Source organism: Callithrix jacchus, chromosome 10 (genome assembly GCF_049354715.1).
Source record: "Callithrix jacchus isolate 240 chromosome 10, calJac240_pri, whole genome shotgun sequence".
NCBI classification, from domain to species: Eukaryota; Metazoa; Chordata; class Mammalia; order Primates; family Cebidae; genus Callithrix; species Callithrix jacchus.
In genome coordinates, this window is record NC_133511.1 from 122,016,700 (window position 1) to 122,039,955 (window position 23,256).

Below are 23,256 nucleotides of genomic sequence, written 5' to 3' on the forward strand. Positions count from 1 at the left end.
TTTTATTTATTTATTTATTTTTTTGAGACAGAGTTTCACTCTTATTACCCAGGCTGGAGTGCAATGGCGCGATCTCGGCTCACCACAACCTCCGCCTCCTGGGTTCAAGCAATTCTCCTACCTCAGCCTCCTGAGTAGCTGGGACTACAGGCTGTGCCACCATGCTCAGCTAAGTTTTGTATTTTTAGTAGAGACGGGGTTTCACCATGTTTTCCAGGATTGTCTCAATCTCTTGACCTAGTGATCCACCCTCCTCAGCCTCCCAAAGTGCTGGGATTATAGGCGTGAGCCACCGTGCCCGGCCGGTTTTTTTTTTTTTTATTAGACGGAGTCTTGCTCTGTAGCCAGGCTGGAGCGCAGCAGCGCAATCTCGTCTCACTGCAACCTTCAGCTCCCAGGTTCAGGCGATTCTTCTGCCTCAGCCTCCTGAGTAGCTGGGACTACAGGCACGTGCCATCGTGCCTGACTAATTTTTGTATTTTTAGTAGAGACGGGGTTTCACCACGTTGGCCAGGATGGTCTCAATCTCTTGACCTCGTGATCCGTCTGCCTCGGCCTCCCAAAGAGCTGGGATTACAGGCGTAAGCCGCTGCGCCCAGCCGACTCTGTCTCAAACAAAAAAAGTGTGATAAGACCACCCAACGAATCCATATACAGTGCTGTGATTGCCGAGGAGTATGTTAATGGAGCAGGTGGTGTTACTCAAGGAAGGCTTCACAGGAGAAGTGATATTTGAATGGAACCTTGATGGATGAGTGGGATTTTGTCATAACAGAGGTGAGGAGATGGTCAGTCACAGCAAGGCATTCCATACATACCATACAGGGACATGATGTATGAGGGCACAGTGCCATTAAATAAATAGGATCAGCATGGTTAGAGCCAGGCATGGTGAAAACACAACTGTGGCATTAGCAGCCAGCACAATACAGCACAATCTTACTATTTCTCCATGTGCTGCTGTTTTATAGAAATTTCTTTGTACTCTGAAGGCCAGGCACGGTGGCTCATGCCTGTAATCCCAGCACTTCGGGAGGCCAAGGCAGGAGGATCGCTTGAGCCCAGAAGTTCGAGACCAGCCTGGGCAACACAGTGAGACCTCGTCTCTATATAGAAAAACAAAAACAAACAAACAAAAGAAATTTCTTTGTACTCTGAAGAGGACATTTTATAACCTGATTCCAGGCTCACATTTTTCCAGTAAACACCTTGATAGTCAGAAATATGGTTCTATTTTCTTTGGGAATCTCTGCCACTGGCTACTCCTCTCTTTACCCAGTCAGAACCTAGGGGCTTTACCCACCCAGCAGTGATGGAGCTCCTCGAGCTGTTTTGCTGGTGAAGAGTTCCTTTTTTTTTTTTTTACTTTTGGGTATGCAGTTTACTGAATTTTTTTCCCATTAAATTTTTTTTTAATTTCAATAGGTTTTTAGGGAGCAGGTGTCTGGTTATATGAATACTTTTTTTAGTGGTGATTTCTGAGACTTTGGTGCACTCATCACCCAAGCAGTGTATACTATACCCAATGTGTAATCTTTTATGCCTCACCCCCTTCCCACCCTTCCCTCCCAGTCCCCTAAGTCCATTGTATCATTCTTTTTTTATTTTTTGGGATGGAGTTTTGCTCTTGTTGCCCGGGCTGGAGTGCAATGGCGAGATCTTGGCTCACCTCAACCTCTCCCTCCCGGGTTCAAGCAAGTCTCCCGCCTCAGCTTCCTGAGTAGCTGGGATTACAGGCATGTACCAGCACACCCGGCTAATTTTTGTATTTTTAGTAGAGATGGGGTTTCACCATGTTGGTCAGGCTGGTCTCGAACTCCTGACCTCGTGATCCACCCACCTTAGACAAAGTGCTGGGATTATAGGTGTGAGCCACCATGCCCGGCCCAATCTGTTGTATCATTCTTAAGCCTTGCATCCTCACAGCTTAGCTCCCATGGTGAAGAGTTCTAGAGCAAAGGGCTGCAGACTATAAAGGTAGGTTCTGGGAGGCAGAGGCAATGGCAAGTCTCTAGACAAGCTAGGATTAGGCCGGGCGTGGTAGCTCACACCTGTAATCCCAGCACTTTGGGAGGCCAAGATGGGCAGATCAAGAGGTCAGGGGTTTGAGACCAGCCTGACCAACAAGGAGAAACCCCATCTCTACTAAAAATACAAAATTAGCTGGGCGTGGTAGCACATGCCTGTAATCCCAGCTACTCAGGAGGCTGAGGCAGGAGAATTGCTTGAACCTGGGAGGCGGAGGTTGCGGTGAGCCGACATTGTGCCATTGCACTCCAGCCTGGCAACAAGAGTGAAACTCCGTCTCAGGGGAAAAAAAAAAAAAAAAAAGGAAAAGAAAAAGCAAAAAGAAAAGCTAGGACTTGCCCCCATCCTAAGAATAAGCTTCAGGTTAGAATGGCAGACATCTCTGAACTGAGCCTATTCACAAACTGCTTAAATCCCAGACCACATGGGCAGCCACCTAAGTCATATTCCTATAAAAGCAACAGGGAACTCTGGGGAGGAAGGAGACCATTCTTACCTTTTCTAGAGAGAGTGGAGATGGAATTTAGAAGGCCAAGCTCTGGTTTCTGCCTTGAGGGATTCTTACAAATTTAACGAAACTATGGTTTGGGGTTTTAATCCTGCTGCATACAGTGGCCCTAGTGAAAGCACCTATTAAAGTTGATAGGACGAACAAGAGGGCAAAGGCCCTGGGACAGAGGTACAGCCTACCTCTGAACCAGGGAAGAGTGCCCTTACAAGACAGTGTAGGTTTTTTGTACTCTCCCCAAATCTTGAGAGATGTCTTCTCAAGAAAAAGTCATAAGAGAGGAAAAGCATTATAGCTGGAACTCAGACTGAAGGTACATCTGGGATCTCCATTGAATATAATACTCTGAAAACCTGATGGAAGACTGTCCTTTGTATGTTCAGGGCCAGATCTGTTTAGAAGTGCAGTTCAAGCAGATACAGGAAAACAACAACAACAACAAAATGCTACGTGAAGTTAGTCTGTTTCACTTCTGGGCCATTCATCTGCTCTCTCCCAATTTTTATCCTTCCAGAGTCTGGATCTTTCGATCTGGGACATGAAGTAACAAAGGAGAGGGGGTTCTGCTCTTCCTTCCCATTCTCCGCAAAACACTTCTTATAAAACAGAGATACGTGTTGTATTCTTCTAAGCTTTCTCTACACAGGCTCCCAATGTGTTCAGACACGCACATGCACAGTGATTGTAATCCTGCACCCTTAACTCCATGTAAAGGGGGCAGAACATATTAAGCAATGGACCATAGGAGCAAATTCAATTTTTCCAGCTCAAGTGACTTACACTGAGAGTCACTGTGATCACTTTAATCTAGGAGAAATCATCTTCCTGGGAACAGGGTCCATGATGGTAAATGTCTTTGGGCTTTGAGTCAAAATCAATAAACATGTTCCTTTTACTAGAGTTTTTTTCTAAAGCCAGAATCAGGTTGAAAAGGTAATTATGTTGAGTAAGAAGCTGTGGGTACAGTTCTTGAGAGAGATGATGTGTCAAACTAAGAATAGGAAGGTACGCAGGGTAGAGAGCGAGGAAAATGTTCCTTTAATAGTAATTATCTTGGTTGTATAAAGCGTCTTTGTTCTCCTGAGCTTCATGTACTCCTCATGTACTTTCTCATTTCTTTTTTCTTACCACCCTAAAGGATGGGAGGCATAGAAGGGGTTGACTATCTGCCCAAAATCACTCAGTGGGCCAGCTGGCCACAGCACAACTGGGCCCTGGACTCTGCCCTTGTCACAGAGGCAGAGGTGTAAATCCCCAAGGATACACTCCTCTCCCAACTAAATTACAAGCTCCTAGAAAAAGAAATCAGGGTTTACATATGTTTGTGTGTGCCTGAGCACCTAACACAATGCCTTCTGAGCAGGAGACAGAACAATCCCTTAAAAATGAAAATAACTTCATTTTTCTACTTAAAAATATTTTAGAGAATTCCTATGATCTTGAAGATAGTCTCAAGGCTTTTCAAGATCCAGTCCATTCTGACTTCTTCGGTAACATTTCTTAGCACTGTACTGTAAGCTACTCTGGGAATCCTTCCTTCCTGGACACTTTATGTTCTCTTTCTATCCTGTGCTTCCTTCTGACCCTGCACATGGTACATCTGTCAGTAATTGTCTGCCTAGCCATACACTGTTGGTGTTTTTAGGGCTGTTGCCAAGTATCCCTGATACTTGGCACATTTAGACACTCAATGAAAATTTGTTGACTGCATCCTGGGCAACATGGCAAAATCCCATCTCTACAAAAAATACAAAAATTAGCATGCCACTGCACTCCAGCCTGAAGACACACACTACTAGTCCCAACTTCTCCAGAGGCTGAAATGAGAGGATCTCTTGAATCTGAGAGGTGGAGGTTGCAGTGAGCCAAGATCACACCACTGCACTCCAGCCTGGGCAACAGAGCATGACTCTAAAAAAAAAAAAAAAAAAAAAAGGCCAGGCACAGTGGCTCATGCTTATAACCCCAGTACTTTGGGAGGTAGATCACAAGGCAAGTGGATCATAAGGTCAGGAGATAGAGACCAACCTGGCTAAGACGGTGAAACCCTGTCTCTAGTAAAAATACAAAAAATTAGCTGGGCCTGGTGGCGCACCCCTGTAGTCCCAGCTACTCAGGAGGCTGAAGCAGGAGAATTGCTTGAACCTGGGAGGCAGAGGTTGAGGTTGTGATGAGCTGAGGTCATGCCACTGCACTCCAGCCTGAAGACAGAGCGAGACAGAAAAAGAAAAGAAGGAAGGAAGGAAAGAAAGAGAGAGAAGGAAGGGGAGAAAGAAGAAATAAATAAAGGAGAAAGGAAGAAAGAGAAAGAGGGAGGGAGGAGAAAGAAAAAGAAAGAAAGGGAAGGAAGGAAGGAAGAAGAGAGAGAAGGAAGGAAGGAAGGAAAAGGAAAGAAAATCTGTTGAATGAACATATATGTAAAAGTTTGCTCCATAACAGATCATGGTATGGGTCCTGGGAAGGTGAAGAAAGTAAGCTTTGTTTGGATACTTAGGGTCAGGGCTACTTTAGAGACAGAGAGAAAAAAGGAAGGATCTTTAAGGCATGGATACCAGCTAACAGCTATTTAAAGTGGGGAGGAAAAAACAAAGGTCACTATTTTAGAGACTACATAGAAAAGAAGTCCTCAAATGGAGGAGGGGTAGCAGATATATGAATATCTAAATGGGAAACAGACCCCATAAATGAAATCTAATCCCATCAGGGGCCAACCCTTCACTGCTCTAGAAGTTTTCTCTTACCAGTTATCAGTGCTGATACATGCCTAGCTCATTTGCTAAAACTAGATGTTCCTAGACTCAGACTCCAGTGTAGATGAAGGCAAAAAGTTTTCTAAAGGGAAAATTCTATACAGGATCCCACCTCAGTTCTATACAGACATATTTTCTTATTTCAACTGCTGAGTACAAGCAGCTTTTTAAGCTAAGAGAGGACTTTTTTTTTTTTTTTTTTTTTTGAGATGGAGTCTCATTCTGTTGTCCAGGCTGGAGTGCTGTGGCACGATCTTGGCTCACTGCAACCTCCGCCTCCCAGGTTCAAGCAATTCTCCTGTCTCAGCCTCCCGAGTAGCTGGGATTACAGGTGTGCACCACCATGCCCAGCTAATTTTTTGTATTTTTAGTAGAGACAGGTTCTCACCAGCATGGCCAGCCTGGTCTTGAACTCCTAACTTCAGGTAATCCGCTCCACTTAGCCAAAGTGCTGGGATTACAGGCGTAAACCACCATGCCTGGTGCAGAGAGGACTTTTTAACAAAAGGATTCATCGATGCTTGTATTATGCAGCCACTTTGGGATGGGTTGTGGCAACAAAGGCATAATAGTTGAATGTTATTCTGCAGACAGTGAAACTCGAGAATGAATTCAGTCAATTCAATTTGCACAAAAAACCAAGATGTGCTGGTAACTGGAATCCTGACTTGTAACAGAACAGGAACAGCTAACAGCCTCTAAGTCTCCATTTTGGTACTTACTCTCCTGGTTTCCACAGGGGGCTTCTTTTTGCTGGAGCCTTGACTGGAAGGCCCTGTGTTGACCCTGAGGTGGGGGGGAAATATGCAGGAAATGTTGTTGGCAGAGGCAATATCATTACATTCAAGCAAATGTGGCTCAAATGAATATTTCAGCATGTTGGCTATTTTTATACCACTCCTGGCTGGCAGAATAAATTGGGTGGCCAAATTTTCTTTGGGTGCTGCTTTAATTCACAGCAGAATCCCAGTTTGAGACCCTTAAGGATCTGGGGTTTGAGAAAGTGAAAATGTGACTGACAGCAGGTATCAGATTTTGAAATACTTGATTGTGCATCAAAACCCAGAGAAAGGGAAAATCTGAGACCTCATTTCTATGGAAAATTCAGTCGAATGGAACAGAGCAAAGCTTCATACCTTCAAGTACCCTCACATACCTGGCTTGGAAGTACCCTCACATACCTGGCTTGGAAGGGAGTTCCCTATTTCTTTACCTCCATGTACATCTGGAGGGCATGGGGTCAGCTTTCTAGTGGTCTCTCTTACTTTTCCTGTATGTCTAGGGGTCCACAGAGTTCCAGGAAAAGGATAGCTATTCTCTGTGGGCCTAGGGTGAAGTATCTTGGGCTAGGGAACAAACCACACCTTGGATTATTCCAGCAGCATTCTTCTTAGCTTTCTAGCATGCTAATAAGAAAGACTGAATTGTCTTACTGACTCATTTTGTCCGCGATAAAGAATTGAAAGAACATAAGTAGCCTCCACAACAACAACATTCCCCCTAAGATCACAGCACCCCACCCCATGATTGATACAGACCCTCTTGCAAACATTTACATTTTAGTCTGGACTGCTTCTTAAGGTTCCAAAAGCTAACTGCTCACTGGGTAAAATAGAATTATATTTTATTTGTTCTTACTCTTTCGAGTTTCCCTATGTTTTTGCATAATATTCTGAGACTTCATAAGTCTTGTGCCTTCTGATGATATTAGCATAGTAAGTATTATGGAATGTCCTAAATTCAGTTAAATCGGATTGTATTTCCTCTCAGCCTTCATCTTGAAAAATCATACTTTGCTGACAAAGGGACTGTATTCAAATCATATTATAAATATTAACTTGCTCCTTTTCCTCAGTCCATCCACTGGAATAGGCAGATACTGATTAAGTCCTAAAAAATAAAGTGACTCACCGAAGGACAGGATCAACCAATAGTGATAGCTGGTAAAGCCTAACGAGGATGCAGGCGTGAGCCTGTCTCCCCACACCACTGACCTGTCTAGCTCTGGCCTGCTCGGGGAGCTGGGCGCATCCACGTGCTTTCGTTTCATCACAGCTCCTACTGCTTTCTTCTCAGCTGGGACCTTCAGAGAGGAAGCAGATGCCTGTGACTCCTCCTCCTGCAGAGCTGTTCACAGTTCATGAAGGCATAGTTAAGAGAGCTCCCCATCCTTAAACTGCCAAAGGCAACTTTTAACACCAGCTTTGCAAGTAAGAATAGACATTCTGTTATAGACATGATCTCAGAAATCTAGCCAAGGGGGAAAATACGGTCTTATATTTACAGTTCTGATTGGACCTGGGCAGCAAGTGAGAAGCAAAGTAAGAGGAAGAGACAAGAGGAGGGCTTTTTGGACAACAGAAGGTGATGAAGGCAATTTTCATTTTGTATAGAAAAGGCAAACTTACCAACCCAAGAGGACTGTCACTTAGTGGTTTCCCTACAATAGGAAATGTGAGTGTCTTAATAGATTAGACTTTTTAAAAAAAATTTGGAGATAAGGTCTCTCTGTCGCCCAGGCTGAATTATAGGCATGAGCCACTGTACCCTGCCAAGACTCTATTTTACCTGGATTTCTGGCTACTATTTATTTCTTGGAACTGACCCTAGACAAAGCCTTCTCATGTGCCCTTCTCCCTTCTACTTCGTACCATTTCCCCTAAAAATAGTGTCGTCAAACTGTCTTACTCCCGTTTCAGAATGATTATAATCTACAAGCTAGAAAGGGTTTAAAAAGAGGACGATCCTTACTACAAAAGAAAAAAAGCGTGACATGCCAGGCGCAGTGGCTCACGCCTATAATCCTAGCACTTTGGGAGGCCGAGGTGGGTAGATCACCTGAGGTCAGGAGTTCAAGACCAACCTGGCCATCGTGGTAAAACCCCATCTTTAAAAATAAATAAATAAATAAATAAGAAAAAAAGCAGAACTTCGGCTATCTGTAACAAATAAAAAGGAGAGATATTTTGAGGCAAGGCCTTTGCACCACTTTTCTGTTTTTAGCTCTGTTGCCCAGGTGGAAGTGCAGTGGTACAATCTTGGCTCACCATATAACCTCTACTTTCCAGATTCAAGGGATTATCTTGCCTCAGCCTCCTGAGTAGCTGGCATTACAGGCATGCGCCACCATGCCAGGCTACATTTTATATTTTTAGCAGAGATGGAGTTTTGCCATATTGGCCAGGCTGGTCTCGAACTCCTGGCCTCAAGTGATCTGCCTTGGCCTCCCAAAGTGCTGGGATTATAGGCATGAGCCACTGTGTCCAGCTTGCATCCCTTTTCAAATCAAACGGGTAATATTTACTTGTCGCTCAATCAGCAAGAATAGCCATGGCACTCAGAGAATAAAAATTGGGGGTTAGCACAGTGGCCCATGCCTGTAATCCCAGTATTTTGGGAGGCTGAGGTGGGAGGATCACTTGAGCCCAGGAGTTTGAGACCAGCCTGGGCAATAAAGTGAGACCCCTGTCTCTACTTTAAAAAAAAAAAACATTGGCTGGGCATGGTCGTACACAGCTATAGTCCCAGCTACTTGGGAAGCTGAGGCAGGAGGATCACTTGAGCCTGGGAGTTAGAGGTTACAGCAGTGAGCTATGATCATACCACTGTACTCCAGCCTGGTGACAGAGTGAGACGCTGTCTAAATAAAAATAAAATTGGGAGATACCTTTAAGACACCTCTAAAGTGAAAAGTCATAGAATTCTCTCTAATGGAAGCATTTATATAATAGTTATCTTTCATTGATTAAGTCAGACTTTTTGTACTTTTCATCTATTAGTATTTATATATTTAATCCTAATCACAACTCAATGATATAGGTACTAGTATTATTCTTCACCATTTCACAAGGGTGGCACAGAAAGATTAAGTAATTTATGTAATTTCACGTAGCTACTAAGCGGCAGCCACCAGTATTTGAATCAGTTAATCTGGCCTGGAGCACATGATCCTGACCTGTGCACTGTGTGGCTGGAGCCCAATCCAGTGGCCCATTTCACCATATCCAGCTGGCACTGCTAAACCATTTTCTTCTCTGCTATCCACATCATTCCACTTACCAGGTGACAGGTTTTCATGGAAACATTTCATCTCCACATATAGAGTAAAAACAAATGGGTAGGGGATCAAGATAACTTCCCCATGTTTGAATTTCAGGTGAGAAACTCTCTCCCATTTGCTTTTATCTGGGAAATGCTGCTAAGGAGCAAGGAAAGATGGCAGTATGCATCCCTAAGTACTATTTTAGGGATGAGACTCTCTTTCCTTCCCCTGACCTAGCCTCCAAACTGCCTATGGTTTTGCTACTTCCATTTGAGTCTACAATGTTCCACCCAGAAAAGAAAAGATAGGCCAGGCACGGTGGCTCATGCCTGTAATCCTACCAGCACTTTGGGAGGCAGAGCTGAGTGGATCACCTGAGGTCAGGAGTTCAAGACCAGCCTGGCCAACATTGTGAAACCCCGCCTCTACTAAAAATACAAAAATTAGCTGGGCATGGTGGTACGCTCCTGTAATCCCAGCTACTCAGGAGGCTGAGGAGGTTGCAGTGAGCCGAGATTGCACCATTGTACTCCAGCCTGGGCAACAGAGCAAGACTCCATCTCAAAAAAAAAAAAAAAAAGAAAAGAAAAAAGGATACAGGGAAATACAACGAAGTGTTCTGTAGCAAAGGGCTGAAGATTGTCCAGGTTTCCCAAGACCACACGGATAGAATCCTGAAAAACATATTTGAAACAACTTTAACACTGTTGAGTCTCAGCCAATCTTTGTTATATTTGTCACTGCTAGTCACATACCCCACATACTATCAAAACTGAACTATCTGCTGCTCCTTTAACATGTGTTCTGATTCTCTATTTCTTTTTCTTTTGTTTTTTTGAGAGTCTTGCTTTGTGGCTCAGGATGAAGTGCAGTTGTGTGATCTCTGCTCACTGCAACCTCCATTTCCTGGGCTCAAGTGATCCTCCCACCTCAGCTTCCCCAGTAGCTGGGACTACAGTCATGTGCCACCACACCTGTCTAATTTTTGTATTTTTTGTAGAGATGGTGTTTCACCATGTTGTCCAGGCTTGTCTTGAACTCCTAGGCTCAAGTGCTTCGCCCTCCTCAGTCTCCCAAAGTTCTGGGATTACAGGCGTGAGCCACTGCACCCAGCCTGCTTCTCCATTTCTATGCTTTTGCATAGAAAGGGAATTTCCTCCCATCAGCACATGTCCAAATCCGACATGCCTTTAAGGCATAGATTAAAAGCCATCTCATCCAGAGAGCTTTCCCTGATTTACCAAGTTGTAATTAGCTGTTAGTATCAAACTTCACTGTAGTTAGCCTGGAGTCTTTACTACATTCCACATACAAATGTTTTATATCCCTTACTGGGAGATCTACTTGAAGTAGAATATACACCTGATTTATCTTAATATCCCTTCTATGGTGTCTACCATCATGAATAATGCAAAAGAAGTCCTCACCAAATGTATATTGAATAAATGAATAATACTGGTTTTTACCGATATATAGTATTTTGCTTTTGTTTAAGTCAAACTTTTTTTCCGACTCACTTTAAATTGATTAATCCCTAATTAAGCTGCGCTCATTAGTCTATAAATTAGAATATGGCATCATAAAGACTACAAAATTTCTATGGGAAAAAAGTCTGAATTTCAGTCCCAGCCTTGTCATTTCACCCTAAGCTTCACTGTTACCATGTTTGGGTTCAAAAAAGATAGAAACTGTGGCCAGTGCAGTGGCTCATGCCTGTAATCTCAGCACTCTGAGGGGGGGCCAAGGCAGGTGGATTGCTGGAGCCCAGGAGTGAGACCAGCCTGGGCAATGTGGTAAAATCCTATCTCTACAAAATATACAAAAATTGGTTGGGTGTGGTGGCACATGCCAGTAATATCAGCTATTCAAGAGACTGAGGTGGGAGGATCACCTGAACCTAGGAGATCCTCTGCACTCTAGCCTAGGCGACAGAGCGAGACACGCCAGTTAGAATGGCAATCATCAAAAAGTCTGGAGAAAACAGATGCTGGAGAGGATGTGGAGAAATAGAAACACTCTTACACAGTTGGTGATAGTGTAAATTAGTTCAACCACTGTGGAAAACTGTGGCGATTTCTCTGCAATGCCTGCCACACAGTAGCTCAATAATTAGTAGCTCGAGTGTGGCAGGCATTGCAGACATCTATTTCTAATGCTCAGTCTTTAAACAGGCCTTCTTTATTAACCTCATTTGACAGGTAAGGAAACAGACTCAGAAGGGGTAGGTAATTTGTTCAAAGTCACACTGTGAATGGCAGAACACTGCCCATAGTAATTACTCAATAAATATTAGCTATTATAATTATAAGCTAGACATATCCTACTATGGAGAATTCAAATCTAGGTTTGACTGGCTCCAAAGTCTGTGTTCCCTCCTCTCTGCTATGCTTCCTTGAGCTTTTCACTGCCCAGGTTAATGGAAACAAAGTGAAATAAAGTCTGCTCTACTCTTAATTAAAATAGGTATAACATTTTCTTGGTCCTATATTAAAATAACTTACTTATAATGACATCCTTGAGGTTCCTGCAAGACCCTAATGTATCTTTTAACACTTGGCCAAAGAGTTACCTTCTTAAGGGTATGACTCAGTTTTGGTTTCAGAGTTTTGTGTTTAAGTGTATTTAATTGCTTTGAAATGTGGAGGCACATGTCTTATTAAGAAATCACAATAGTCATAAATCACTGAATTGTGAAGTCAGAGGAGTAAAAGCTAGTTTGAACCTCTCATTTTCCAGATAAGGCAATTAAGATCCAAATTGAAACATGATTTTCCAAGGGCCATGCAGCTAACTGGTGGCCACACCAGGACTGGAATCCAGGGCCAACCCCCACAACACTAACTCCTTGTCCATTGCTTTCACCAATTTGTAAAGCTGACCACCTGCTCAGTCTTCTTTCCTAAACCTAAATCTAGAGGAATTGGGTAGAAAGGAATGAAAATGAAGTCAGAATAAGGCAATTGCAAATGTTTCCAATTAAAATGAAGACACAGAAGCCTTGTCTGTGTATTTACAGTCAAGTTTCCTGAACGTCAAGTACCAGGCAGTGGTTGGGATGGTAAGGTTTCCCAGAGCCTTGGAAGGAGGCAGTCCTCCAGAAGTTTTCCCTATGCCAGCTGCCACAAAAGAGAGGTGCCCAAGGCTGGGAACTCTAGTAGAACAAAAAAGCTCTTCAGCCTCAAAGGTGCTGACACTTCAAGTAGGAAAACTGAGAAAGAATAAAAGCTTTACATTTCCCTGGAAAAACTGTAAAGTTTCTTTGCAAAGGAGATGTGGCAGGGAGAAGCCAAGTTAACAAGTGGAGGTTGTAACTGTTTATAGGAAATAATTACAACCTGAATGTGGATGTATCCTTAGCTTAAAGAATAACTTTTCCAGAAGTTGTATGCTTCTTTCCCTACCTCCAGCTCCCGGATGATGACTGCCTTATCTTCTATCTCTTCTCCTCTAGAAGGTAAACAGACAAGAAAGACAAGTAAGACATGAAGGAAAGCTCCGGAGAGAGTAGACTCTACTAGGGCAAAAATAACACTTTCACTGAGCTAAAGAAACATAAGTAGCAATTGTGTGTGTTGCCCCAATGCTCATGAGGAAGAAGTGATCACCAACTTGGTATGGTCTGAACACTGGTACAGGCTGTACCAAGATGACTTCTTAGTTAACCTGCTAAGACCTGAAATTCCCACTGTGAAAGTTAATCATTTGTTAGAGCAGCTGTACTTTTAAGTGTGCTTTGGGGACCCTTAAGGGTTTTGAAGGCCCCCCTTTTTGAATGCACTGGCATAATCTCAACTCACTGCAACCTCCACCTTCCAGGTTCAAGCGATCCTCCTGCCTCAGCCCCCCAAGTAGCTAGGACTACAGAGACGCACTACCATGACCAGCTAATTTTTTGTATTTTTAGTAGAGATGGGGTTTCATCATGTTGGCCAGGATGGTCTCGATCTCTTGACCTCGTGATCCGCCCACCTCAGCCTCCCAGAGTGTTAGGATTACAGGCATGAGCCACCGTGCCTAGCCTGAAGACCCTTTCAACGGGTCTGCCAGGGTAAAACTATTTTCATAATAATACTAAGATACAATTTGACTTTCTCACTATGTTAATATTTGTAACCATGATTGCAAAAGCAATGGTGGGCAAAATTGCTAGCGCCTTAGCACAGATCTAGCCAGCTGCACTAGGCTGTACTATCAGTCAAAGCAATCTTTTTATTTTTCCTTTGGTGCCATGACTCGGATACGAAAGTCAAAGTAATCTTTACTGCTGCATAAGAAAAAAAAATCCTGTTTCACTGAATATCCTTGAGGAAACAGTAGGGAAAAAAAAAAGAAAAAAATCATTTTATAAAATCTCAAATCTTTGACTACATATCTTTTAAATGTTATATGAGAAAACACAAAGTATGCATAAAGCACTTCTGTTGCATACCAAAATATGATGGTTATTTTAGGGAATCTCACTTGTGTGACTGTTCAAGCTGCAAACTGACTGTCTCTGCTTTTCTTCATGGAATATTTTACTTGAATGATTAGCTAACAGACAAACTATGGTTGTTATTCATACTTGGGAGTTTGATAGATATTTTCTTAAAAATGAATAAAATAAGCATGTGAAATAAAGGAAAACAACTGACAATACTTGTCACCAATAAATTTTGGCCTTTCAAGTGAAAATTTAAATTTTGGAAAATTTCTGTTCACCATTGTGAGTTTGACAGTTTCTAAATACTTCAACACTTTTAAGATTGTGGTGATATTAACAAATATTTTTTGATACTGTATAATGAAATGTGTCACTATTTGGAGGATCTGCATAAGTTAGTGAACCAAAATATTCCAAATGACCAATGAAACACATCATGCTACAAAATCTTCCTAGGTCAGGCAGGCTCAGTGGCTCATGCTATAATCCCAGCACATTGGGAAGCTGAGGAGGGCAGATCACTTGAAGTTGGGAGTTGGAGACCAGTCTGACCAACATAGAGAAACCCCATCTCTACTAATGATACAAAAATTAGCCGGGCATGGTGGCACATGCCTGGAATCCCAGCTACTCAGGAGGCTGAGGCAAGAGAATCGCTTAAACCCGGGAGGCGGAGGTTACAGTGAGCTGACATTGCGCCATTGCATTCTAGCCTGGACAACAAGAGCAAAACTCTGTATCAAATAAATAAATACATAAAGTAAAATAAAAATGAAAATATAAAAAATTAGCCAGGCTTGGTGGTGGGTGCCTGAAATCCCAGCTACTTGGGAGGCCAAGGCAGGAGACTCACATGAACCTGGGAGGTGGAGGTTGCAGTGAGCCAAGATCACACCATTGCACTCCAGCCTGGACGACAAGCTTGAAATACCATATCAAAAAAAAAAAAAAACACCAAAACCTAAAATGCAATTAAAAAAAAAGAAACAAAAACAAAAACAAAAATCCTCCTAGGTCAAACAGTCGAAGAACAACAAAGACCAAGATATTTTAATGTAACAGACTTCAGAAAGTTCATGATATAATTTCAGATTCCACATTTTGCAACTAATCTTAAAAAAATTACCAATTACAAAAAAAACCTAAACTATGATTTGTCCAGTATTGTCATAGGGTCAAAGAATATCCACAATGATCTAAGAGGGATATAGTCCTACCTTTCCAAATTCCAAATACAAATAAGCTAATTTATTTTTTATTTATTTTTTTGAGATAGAGTTTTGCTCTTGTTGCCCAGGCTGGAGTACAATGGCACAATCTTGGCTTACTACAATCTCTGCCTCCTGGGTTCAAGCGATTCTCCTGCCTCAGCTTATCGAGTAGCTGGGATTACAGGTGCCTGCCATCACACCTGGCTAATTTTTGTATTTTTAGTAGAGGCAGGTTTTCACCATGTTGGCCAGACTGGTCTTGAACTCCTGACCTCAGGTGATCTGTCCGACTCGACCTCTCAAAGTGTTGGTATTACAGGTGTGAGCCACAGTGTTTGTTTTTTTTTTTTTTAATTGAGTGTTTTTATCCTGAAAGGGTGAGGTACTGGGTTTGATCAAATGCAGTGCAGAGGCAAGATCTTGGCTCACTGCAACCTCCGCCTCCCAGGTTCAAGCGATTCTCCTGCCTCAGCCTCCTGGGTAGCTGGGATTACAGGCATGTGCAACCATGCCCAGCTAATTTTTTGAATTTTTAGTAGAGATGGGGTTTCACCATGTTGGCCAGGACGGTCTCAATCTCTTGACCTCGTGATCCACCCGCCTTGGCCTCCCAAAGTGCTGGGATTACAGTTGTGAGCCACCACGCCCAGCCGATATAATTTTATTTTACTTATTTATTTATTATTGGAGTCTAACTCTGTCAGCCAGGCTGGAGTGCAGTGGCACGATCTCAGCTCACTGCAACCTCTACCTCCTGGGCTCAAGCGATTCTCGTGCCTCAGCCTTCTGAGTAGCTAGGATTACAGGCACATGCCACCAAGCCCAGCTAATTTTTTTTTGTATTTTTAGTAGAGACAGGGTTTTGCCATGTTGGCCAGACTGATCTTGAACTCCTGACCTCAGGTGATCAGACTGCCTCGGCCTCCCAAAGTGCTGAGATTACAGGAATAAACCATCACACCTGGCTCACTAAATATAAATTTATTTTATTTTCTTTTTTGAGACAGAGTTTCGCTGTTGTTACCCAGACTGGAGTGCAATGGCACGATCTCGGCTCAACGCAACCTCCACCTTCTGGGTTCAAGCAATTCTCCTGCCTCAGCCTCCCAAGTAGCTGGGACTACAGGCGCGCACCACCATGCCCAGCTAATTTTTGTATTTTTAGTAGAGATGGGGTTTCACCTTGTTGATCAGGATGGTCTCGATCTCTTGACCTCGTGATCCAACCGCCTCGGCCTCCCAAAGTGCTGGGATTATAGGCTTGAGCCACCACACCCGGCCAACTTTAATAATATTGTATTTCTTGCATATATTATTCTTAAATTAATAAACACATCGTTTTAATTTTTTGCTTTAATTTTTATGACAAATATTGACAGATATAATCAAAAGCTCTTTGGGGTCCTTAATAATTTTAAGGAATGCAAGTTGGGTACAGGTGGCTCATGCCTGGAATCCCAATATTTCAGAAGGCTGAGGTGGGAAGATCCCTTGGGCCCAGGAGTTTGAGACTAGCCTGAGCAAAATAGTGAGACTTCATTTCTACCAAAAATAATTTTAAAATTAGCCTGGTATAGTGGCACTATGCCTGTAGTCCTAGCTATTCTGGAGGCTGAGGTGGGAGAATCCCTTAAGCCCAGCAGGTCTAGGTTGCAGTGATTACACCACTATACATGAAACCCTGTCTTGGGAAAAAAAAAGAAAAAAAGAAACATTTCAAGAGAGTCCTGAGATGAAATTTTTTTTTTCTCTGTTGCTCAGGCTGGAGTGCAGTGGCACAATCTCAGCTCACTGAAACCTCCGCCTCCCAGGTTCAAGCAATTCTCTTGCCCTCAGTCTCCCGAGTAGCTGGGATCACAGGCGCTCACCACCACACTCGGCTAATTTTTGGATTTTTAGTAGAGGCAGGGTTTTACCACATTGGCGAGGCTGGTCTTGAAGTCCTGACCTCAAGTGATCCATTCACCTTGGCCTCCCAAAGTGCTGGGATTACAGGCGTGAGCCACTGCTCCTGGGCCCAAGACGAAAAATTTTGAGAAACACTGTTTCAAAGATATGTCTTAGGCTGGGTGTGGTGGCTCATACCTATAATACCAACACTTAGGGAGGCAGAGGTGAGAGCATTGCTTAAGGCCAGAGGTTTGAGACTAGCCTGGACAACATAGTGAGATCCAGTTCTCTTAAAAAAAAAAAGATATGTTGTCCCTAGTTTAGAGATTCATATGAATAATATATATATATATATTTATTTATTTTTTTTTTATTTCTTTGAGACAGAGTTTTGCTCTTGTTACCCAGACTGGAGTGCAATGGCGTGATCTCGGCTCACTGCTACCTCTGCCTCCTGGGTTCAAGCAATTCTCCTGCCTCAGCCTCCCAAGTAGCTGGGACTACAGGCGTGCACCACCATGCCCAACTAATTTTTGTATTTTTAGTAGGGATGGGGTTTCACCTTGTTGACCAGGATGGTCTCGATCTCTTGACCTTGTGATCCACCCGCCTCGGCCTCCCAAAGTGCTGGGATTGTAGGCGTGAGCCACCACGCCCGGCCGAATAATATATATATATTGAATATAAAATTCCTGGGAAAGATATCCTGCAAGATGCTACTTTACCACTCTCCTGAACTCACCTGGGTGAAGGTAGAAAAGGAGTGACCTGTGGGAATGCACTAGCACTAACTGATGTTTACATAGACTACTCTCCCACCTTTGAAATTACCTGATACTGTTCCCGTATCTGATTTTGAATTTATATACACTGGATCCTGCATGAAGAAATCTCGTCTCTGGAAATGGGTAGGTAAAGGGTTTTAAACTCATTGCTCCCAAATGATGGCCTAAATAAAATAGAAATATTAGAGAATTACTAAAAAGCTAAAGATTGTTCCTTATTTACAGGAAAGGGAACCTGCCCAATCTGTAACATCTCTTCATGAGTAAAATGTCCACACTCAACACTACTGCTTATGTACCAGGATCAATGCTGCTATTCATCACTTGGACCATTCTCCTACTCATGGGGAAAAAGACCAGAATACAAGTTTTGTCATTTATGATCTTGTGCAAATCGTTTCTCTTCCGTAAGACTAATGATATGAGTATCTGCCCTGATGACTCACAGGGTCTTTGTTAGAATTAAATGTTTCTCCCAAGTCTGTCTGTCTGTCTCTCTCTCTCTCTCTTGAAATGGAGTTTTGCTCTTGTTGCCCAGGCTGGAGTGTAGTGGTACAATCTCGGCTCACCACAACCTAACCTCCCGGGTTCAAGTGATTCTCCTGCCTCAGTCTCCTAAGTAGCTGGGATTCCAGGCATGTGCAACCATGCCTGGCCAATTTTGTATTTTTAGTAGAGATGGGGTTTCTCCATGTTGGTCAGGCTGGTCTCGAACTCCCAACCTCAGGTGAACTGCCTGCTTCAGCCTCTCAAAAGTTCTGGGATTACAGATATGAGCCACCGCACCAGACCTCCAAGTATCTCTTGAATCTGTTCTCTCCTCCCCACTTTCACTGGAATCTCAGTGGATACAGAGAGAGCTCAAGTTAAATAATGACACAATCCAAAGAATACACCAATTAGGAGGATGTTTACCATCAATTTTAGATGAAATTAAGATGTCACTACAACTCCCTGCCACAACCAATATAGCAAATGAGGTTGTACATTAATGTTTTTGAGTGGTACCAAGGAATGGCTTATTTTCTAGATCTATAATTGCTCTTCCTCTCCACTATTTGTGAGGCGTCCCTGTGTCCCAAGAGTGCGTACTATACCCCTAGCACTTACCGTTTTATTTCTCCTGTTCTAGAATCTCTGTCCACTTAAGGTCCTCTCTGTGGGGAGTTAAGGAATGAGGAGAGATGGAAGAAATAAAAATAAATAATTAGAGGAGAAGGTCCAGAATTCCTAAGGATCAAAACTGCAACAGTACCAATATACAAATATACAAGGTATTGCTTTCAGAGGCAGCTAAGATGGAGTAGACAGGACAGGTCCAAAATAAGGAGAATCTGAGTTTGAATCTCAGTCCAAAGTCCCTAATTTCTCTGAAACTTGGTTTTCTTACTTACACAATAACAACACTCTGTATCAACTTTTGCCATGCCCTATTCTAATCCTCACTCGAAGCCTTTAAGTCTAAATTTGATAGGTAAGGAAACGGAGGCACTGAGGGATGAAGTAAACTGCCCATAGCTACAAATGTTGGAGTGTGAATTTAAACTAAGGCGATACAGATCCAGACTTGATATTCTTAACCACTCTGCCAATCTGCTCCAGGGTTATAAGGAGGAAAAACATAATAAACATAAATCACTTTTAAAGTAGTAAAATATCATATACACATAAAAAACTATTTTCATTATGCTTTTCTCCATATTATTCTGATGCCGTTTCTGCTCAGCAGGGAAAACACTTCCATGGTAGAAGCTTTTCTATCAGAGTCACAAGTTCTACGTGCCAAAAGAATGGAATTTCCCACCAATTCCAAAGTTCAAGTCTGGGGCTGCCAGTAAAGAGATACTCCAGTGTCTGATCTTGACTGCTTTGGATTAGAATGACAGGAGATTGGAGCCAGAGCCCATGAGACTATTTAGACTAGAACTGCAGTCAAAAATGAAAATAAATAGTTGTGCCAACTGCACAGTCCCCAGAGGGGAAGTACTGATCATATCCTGAGAAAAACTTACTGATGCCCCATGCTGAAGGCATGGCAGGAACCCAGGCTAGTTTTGATGTTCTAGTGCCAGATGACCCTTCTCAGTAGGCAGGGAGCCCACCTGGTGAGACTTACATTGCTGCCACAGAAATTCCTTAAAATTAAGGAATTCTTCCAAGGATTCTTTTTTTTGTTTTTGTTTTTGTTTTTTTGAAACAGGGTCTCATTCTGTCACCCAGGCTGGAGTGCGGTGGTGCAATCTTGGCTCACTGCAACCTCTGCCTCCCAGGTTCAAGTCATACTCCTGTCTCAGCTTCCTGAGTAGCAGGGACTACAGGTGCATGCCACCATGCCCAGCTAATTTTTGTATTTTTAGTAGAGATGGGGCTTCACCATGTTGTCCAGGCTGGTCTTGAACTGCTGAGCTCAGGCAATCTGCCCGCCTCAGCCTCCCAAAGTGCTGGGATTACAGGCATGAGCCACCGTGCCTAGATTTTTTTTTTTTTTAAGAGACAGGGTCTTGCTCTGCCATCCAAGCAAGAATACAGTGGTATAATCATAGCTCACTGCAGCCTCAAAACCCTAGGCTCAAGCAATCCTCCCACTTCAGCCTCCTGAGTAGCTAGGACTACAGGTGTGTACCACCATGCCCAGCTGATTTAAAAAATTTTTGGAAACAGGGTCTCACTATGTTGCCCAGGGTGGTCTTGAACTCCTGGCCTCCAGTGATCCTCCTGCCTCGGCCTCCCAAAGTGCTGGATTACAGGCATGAGCCACTGCCATCTAGCCAGGGGATTCCACTAGGATGCAATAACTTGCCTCCTGCTCCACCCCCAACAGAGGAATGGGGCATCAGAGCAAAGCAAATGAAAGACATTTGTTGGAAATGACAGTCCAAAGAGGACATTTCATGTGCTGTATCACAGCTGGTTGTCTGAAAGAATAAAAAACAACCCTCTTCTAGCTAGGGCCTGTTCCTGTTCATTGCTGGCTGCCTCCTTTAGAAACAAACACCATACCCTAATTGTCTCATGTGAAAATGAAGATTAGACGACTGCATATCCCAAACAACCACATAGGAGTAGTGGTTCAAATATTTCACAGGGTTATTTTCCAACATTGAGTACTGTGGCCATGGTGATACTATGTCCCAGTAACTATTATTAAGTTGATGAGATCTTGCATATAAAGGCTCAGACTCTCCACACATTTTTATGTGACCACAAATCATGGTTTTAAAATAAAGGAAGAAAAGTTACAGGCAGTATGGGATAGTGCAAAAGACTAAGATTTGGAATTGGAGGACCATGGCTGAGTCCTGCTTCTGCCTCTATTAGTCATTAGTCCCTGTGCAAGTCACTTAATCTCTTCATTTCCTAGTTTCTCCATCTACAAATGGGGATTCCAATGGCCCCTGGAGTGTGTGGATTAAATGAGATAATGCTGTAAGTAGCCACTTTGTAAATTCTAGAGTATTATATAAACGATAGCCATTATGATATATTTGAAGAGTTTCTCCCTAATGCTTCACTAGAAAAGCAAATTCAAAGCCTGTCATGGTGGCTCAGGCTTGTGATCCCAGCACTTTGGGAGGCTAAGGTGGGTGGATCACCTGAGGTCAGGAGTTTGAGACCAGTCTGGCCAAAATGGTGAAACCCCATCTCTACTAAAAATATAAAAATTAGACAGGTGTGGTGGCAGGCACCTGTAATCCCAGCTACCTGGGAGACTGAGGCATGAAAATCGCTTGAATGTGGTAGGCGGAGGTTGCAGTGAGACAAGATGGCGCCACTGCACTTGAGGGACAGAATGAGACTCCATCTCAAAAAAAAAAAAAAAAGCAAATTCGAGAAAGCAAAACTTTCTAGGAAATCAATTCTTAAAAGAGAGCACGTGGAAAACTGATTAGCTTTAATTTCAATGCAAAATTGGACAAATTCCAATCAAGAACTTTTCCTTGAAAATACCCAAGAAATGACAGGCACAGTGGCTCACACCTGTAATCCCAGCACTTTAGGAGGCTAAGGAGGGTGGATCACAAGTTCAGGAGATTGAGACCACCCTGGCTAATATGGTGAAACTCCGTGTCTACCAAAAATACAAAAATTAGCTGGGCGTGGTGGCACATGTCTGTAATCCCAGCTACTCCAGAGGCTGAGGCAAGAGAACTGCTTGAACTCAGGAGGCAGAAGTTGCAGTGAGGAGATATCATGCCATTGTATTCCAGCCTGGGCAACAAGAGCAAAATTCTGTCTCAAAAAAAAAAAAAAAAGAAAAAGGAACAACTAAGGGCTGTAGATGAAGTGGGGAGCAGTTAAGAAGTTGTTCCTTGCCTGCACAGAACTTATAAATAATTTTAAATGTGATGTCTGCTACAATAAAAGATAGAAGACATGTAACCTAGAACCTAGGTTCTAGGTTAGGTTTCCCCATAACGTGTCAGGGAATCCCACTCTAAGTAAGTGACTTATTTATTTATTTATTTGGGACAGAGTCTTACTCTGTCACCCAGGCTGGAGTAAAGTGGCATGATCTCAGATCACTGCAACCTCCGCCTGCCAGGTTCAAGTGATTCTCCTGCCTCAGCCTCCTGAGTAGCTGTGATTACAGGCATGCGCCACCACGCCCAGCTAATTTTTGTATTTTTAGTAGAGACAGGGTTCCACCATGTTGGTCAGGCTGGTCTCAAACTCCCAACCTCGTGCTCTGCCCATTTCGGCCTCCCAAAGTGCTGGGATTACAGTCGTGAGCCACCATGCTCAGCATTAAGTGACTAATTTCTAAAGAAAGGATATGAGCTAGTGAGGCACAAATGAAGAGTGGATGCGGGGTCTGGGGTGGGTAGAGGAAATAGCAGGTACAAGAGTACTCAGTTGAGAAAAAGCATGGTGCTTTCAAAAGACAAAAGTACAGAAACCCAAATACAGTGGCAAGAAAGACAGTGTTACAAGGTGAGACTATACAGATAAGTGAGTCAGTCGGCACATATCAGACCCCCATTGGTGCATCAGGCACTGTTCTGGGCACTAATATAAGTAACAATAGAGACATGATTCCTTGTCTTTATGGGCTTACATTTCAGGAGGTGTGGAGAGCAACATTAAACATATAAATAAATAAATAAATATAAATTGAGGTACTCTAAGTAGTGTGAAGAAAATAATATATGGTTTTAATTTAGGATGACTAGAAGGCTGCTTTAGTTAGTATGGCCAGTGATGGCCTTTCAGAAGAGATCACAACTGAGTTGAGGCCTTCATGGAAAGGAGCAATAATCATGGGGAAAAGCATTCCACGCAGAAAAATCAGCAAGCACAGATGTCTTTGATGAGCAGTTTAATGGACAGAAAGGTCAATGTGGCTACTAGAACATTGAGAATGAAGACAGAGGGAAGGAAGATGAAGATGAAGTGTCAGGCAGGGACCAGATCCTGTAAGGCTTGTAGGCCATTGTAAAAAGTTCAGATTTTATGCTAATTATTTTATAAGGGGAAGATAAATGATTTGATGTAGGCTTTATAAACATCTAAATATATATTTTTATTTATTTTTGAGACAGGATTTCTCTCTGGCACCCAGGCTGGAGTATAGTGGCACAATCACAGCTCAGTGCAGCCTTAACATCCCAGGCTCAAACA

The 23,256-nt window shown here is 42.9% G+C and overlaps 1 protein-coding gene across 6 annotated transcripts in view; it reads right to left on the minus strand.

Moving 5' to 3' along the window:
• MAJIN (membrane anchored junction protein) overlaps positions 1 to 23,256 on the minus strand; it is a 32,009-nt gene that overhangs the window by 5,639 nt on the left and 3,114 nt on the right. For 2 of the 6 annotated variants that reach the window (XR_008474830.2, XM_054241045.2), the window contains exons 2-8: positions 18,748 to 18,794; positions 17,684 to 17,801; positions 12,730 to 12,775; positions 9,927 to 10,002; positions 9,242 to 9,471; positions 7,198 to 7,369; positions 6,009 to 6,072 (exon numbers count right to left, since the gene is read on the minus strand). Coding sequence is in view for 5 of the 6 variants with exons in the window: in XM_054241045.2 (XP_054097020.1) it covers positions 6,009 to 6,072; positions 7,198 to 7,369; positions 9,242 to 9,471; positions 9,927 to 10,002; positions 12,730 to 12,775; positions 17,684 to 17,784 (689 nt within the window). In the remaining variant the exon portion in view is untranslated. Of the gene's footprint in view, positions 1 to 6,008; positions 6,073 to 7,197; positions 7,370 to 7,694; positions 7,727 to 9,241; positions 9,472 to 9,926; positions 10,003 to 12,729; positions 12,776 to 17,683; positions 17,802 to 18,747; positions 18,795 to 23,256 lie in introns of all 6 variants that reach the window. The other 4 variants (XM_035263237.3, XM_078341395.1, XM_054241046.2 and 1 more) reach the window with 4 other exon arrangements.